Source organism: Apium graveolens, chromosome 4 (genome assembly GCF_009905375.1).
Source record: "Apium graveolens cultivar Ventura chromosome 4, ASM990537v1, whole genome shotgun sequence".
Taxonomy (NCBI): Eukaryota; Viridiplantae; Streptophyta; class Magnoliopsida; order Apiales; family Apiaceae; genus Apium; species Apium graveolens.
Window position 1 is genome coordinate 82,084,826 of NC_133650.1, and position 3,628 is coordinate 82,088,453.

Genomic DNA, 3,628 nt, shown 5'->3' on the forward strand with positions numbered 1-3,628 from the left:
CTTTAAATCTACTTAGCTAAACATCAAGATTACAACAATACTTCCACCAAAACTAGGTTTACAACTATGTTCTAAAAGAATCTTGAACTTAAATCTTAAGTAAGGATGGGTCAAAGATGTATACCTTTATTGAGAGCTTGAAATATGTTCTTGATGATGGTGAAGTCTTGGGAGTGCTTAGTATGGTTTTTGGAACCTAAAACAACCATTAAAATCAAGAAACCAAATAAAAGTTACTATTCACTATCATCATTCTTGAATTTATTTCACCCATCAAACCTTGATAAAAAGAGCTCAAAGATTTATCTTACCTTAGTTTAGGTGGTATGAAGCTTTAGAATTAATAGGGGAATTTTTCCATGGCTAGAGCTTGGTGATTTGATTTTGATTTCTCCTTGTTTTTGTGTTTGGCCGAATGGAGAGTATTTGGGAGAGGGGAGAGAGTTTTGTGTTGCTTCTTGGTTTCTTCTTGCAATAATGTTGTGATATCTTGTTTATTCTTCTAGAATAAATCCTAAGATTGATTTTCGTTGGCAAATCTTTGGACAAAACTAGCTAGGCTTTTTAGATTACAAGCTAAGCTAATTAGCTTAGCCATTAGCTTTACTATTCTCTAGCCCTTAGATGATCATCCTACTCTCTTAGCTTATTATTTGATAAAGTAACCATGGTTACTTTTCTATCATGGTTAGTTACTGCGTTACGTTTTTTATCGTTTACGCGTTCGTTCAGTCGCTTAAATGTTTTCGTAATAATTTCTCGTAAACGGTTCGCGACGTAAAGATTTTCGGATTTATGTTTTAAAGTATCGTCCTTGGATATAAATCCGTAGGGTTTTAAATTCATAATTATATTGTGATTCCCGTAATCCTCGATGATTCGTAATTATGGTCATTTTTCAAAGTTCGTTTTCTTCGAAAACTAATAGCGTTTACATACACTCATTTCGTATAATTATAATATCAACTTCAAATCTCATTTTCTCATGCACAACATAGTGTGGGCTAAAAAGTTTTCCCCTGTCTGTCAGGGTTACTATTTATTGAACATTTTTACAAAGTCTCAAAAATTCGAGTTATTACAATGAACTTCTGTTAACCTTCTGATGATAGTTCCTCTTTCACGTTGTTTCCACTTAGACTGCCCAGGTAGCCAATTAAAACCTCGTGGGAACTCCTGGTAAGTGTAATCTCGAGCACCGAAAATAGTTTTGTTGGCCACAAACCATGCTTCTAACTTACTTTTCTTGTTTGATGCCTTATTTGCTACTTCTTCCAAAGTGTCATTAACATTGAAGGTAACATTTTTGCCTCCTTCTACATGGACGGGAAAACGTTCAATGGAAGGATAACGATATTGAATATCATATCCTAATAATCTTCAGGCAACTTCGGATGCACAAGCGTAAAGACCATCCAGAAAATGTCTCACCTCATCAATAGTTTTACCCTTTTCTGAATTTAAGGAAATCCTTGTTTCCTCCGTATCATCATTATAGTTGTGTCATGTCCCTTCAAATAATACTTGAATAGATATTTCAAAGAGCGAGAATTATTGCATATTTCCAAGTTCATATGACACTGAAAGCGTAGTAACAGATCACGATTATAAGGTACAATAAATTGATTATCCAGTTGTTGCTTGTTCTTCTCAATAGTCTTGTCCATCCTTCCCCTCTGATAAACAGGAAATCCACAGTCATCAAAGAATGTGTGACCATTGTACCTATGTGTAAAATTGGTTTAAACACAAATATAATTAGGTCTCCTTTTATATTTACCGTGATGATGATATTTTTTCCCAAAAAACTTTGGGAAATTCATTGCAAATACATAAAAGTATATCCACATGGCCATGTATCATGTAATTAATTTGAATATACCTTTTTGGGAATGACGACCGCATTTTCCATCTTATATACACGGAGAATACGAAAAATCCTTTCAACATGGCCCATGTATCATGTTATTTTTAACAGCATTATACCCGGCTAGATCAGTTTCCTTATGCGGGATTTCAACACACACCAAATCATCAATCTTCTCTATCGTATTGGGGCGATCATCAGGATGTAGCCAAACTAACATGTGAGCGTGAGGTAATCTTCTTTTCTGGAACTTAACCACATACATAACTGTTACAAAAATTTCATAAATTAGTAGAGGATATAGTGTAAAATCAACTATTATAGGTTGTTTGTAAAAGCATAAAAATACTCACGTCTGATGCATCTTCCAAAGTAATTTTGATTTTTTATTAAATCAACCAATTGATCTAGCTTCATTTTAAAAACACGGCCACCACATCCGGAGCATCTACAACATTAACGCCAGACATATGTTGGAGCATACTCTGAATTTATGGCCATTTAGTATTGCAGGTCATTATCAAGAACAATGATGGACGACCAATACTACGACATATAGCAAGAGAGTCCTTAAAATACTGGGACATATGTCTCCGAGAACCTGTGAATGTAGCAGGTAAAATTACATTCTTCCTTTGGCATGTTGTATCAGAATTACCTTTTCTCAAGGAGTTGAGTATGGAATTGTATAGATCAGATCGAATAGTTTTTTTAATCCGTTTAATCCATTCCAGGCGGTACAGTTCAACTGCGGTGAATGCACCAACAATATATTGTTTCCATAAACGACCACTCAAGTGAGGAGTTAATCCTACAGAATAAATTTGAAAATCTTATTAATACCAATCTGCAGTCTGTATATAGGTATCTTCAATTTAAATTCCTATATGAAAGTATAATAAAATTGACAAATTTTTTTATAAAGTTTATAACAGTAATGTAGTACCTTCAGTCAGTCTAATCATGAGTTTGTAGGCATAATATCCCCGCACTGAAACATAACATCTCTGTTTTGATTCCTCTCCATCATCACCTTCAATAATTCTGGGAGGTGGACCATCATTTTTTTCCCATTAATGGAATTTTCAAGTGGAATCCTTCATCACCACGAGGGAAAAAGTAAAGGATATTGTAAAGGCATGAAATGGGCATTAGTCTCGAAAATCCTCAAAAGCTGTTTAGTTTTTGTCTGGACAACAATATCCCGGGTTCCGTATAGGTCTTTTAGGTCACCAACCTCGTTAAAAGGTCCAATATTATTAAATCTACCACCCGCTGCTTTACATGAAACTAATTCCATCTGAACTTCCTCAGGTTCATTATTTTTGAACCGGTCTCTAGCCATACGAAAGCTATTAACCAATCGATTATTCTCATCAAACATCAACAGAAGACCTTTTACAATGTATGATTCTATAGAATCGCTACCAGGAACCGCTTTCTTTCTATTTTCTATTTCATTCTCGGTATCATATACGTACAACTGACAAAACTTTGCAGATTCACCAGGCGTCGGGCATATGCTTCCAATCAAATGATAATTTTGACCATAGAGCTTGAAAATGTAAGGATCTCCTCCTCTATTTATACTATTGTCAATTTTACCTCCAATTGATGTGAAAGCAAACAGTGAGTTGTTTATTCGGATCTTTATTTTATAATGCTGAGTTTTCTTTCCACCAGATAACAATTTAGCTAAAAGAGGAAGATTAGGTTTCTCCGGTGGTAACTGGACCTGCCCATTCCAACAACAAACAGAAA

General features: G+C 34.8%; 1 protein-coding gene across 1 annotated transcript; it reads right to left on the reverse strand.

Moving 5' to 3' along the window:
• Window positions 1–1,062: 1,062 nt before the first annotated feature.
• LOC141718683 (uncharacterized) lies at window positions 1,063–2,832 on the reverse strand. Its single transcript, XM_074521063.1, has 5 exons — window positions 2,814–2,832; window positions 2,526–2,678; window positions 1,987–2,134; window positions 1,525–1,725; window positions 1,063–1,378 (listed from the first exon to the last, which is right to left on the reverse strand). Exons 1-5 carry the CDS (start codon window positions 2,830–2,832, stop codon window positions 1,063–1,065), a joined length of 837 nt encoding a protein of 278 aa, XP_074377164.1.
• Window positions 2,833–3,628: the final 796 nt, after the last annotated feature.

What these genes read in the sequence shown, in the direction of transcription:
- LOC141718683 (XM_074521063.1), bottom strand. An exon ending in AAGGAAACTGATCTAGCCGG is followed by an intron (nt 1,726 to 1,986) that starts GTATAATGCTGT and finishes TTTTACACATAG; the next exon opens with GTACAATGGTCACACATTCT. An exon ending in TCTTTGAAATATCTATTCAA is followed by an intron (nt 1,379 to 1,524) that starts GTATTATTTGAA and finishes AGTTGCCTGAAG; the next exon opens with ATTATTAGGATATGATATTC.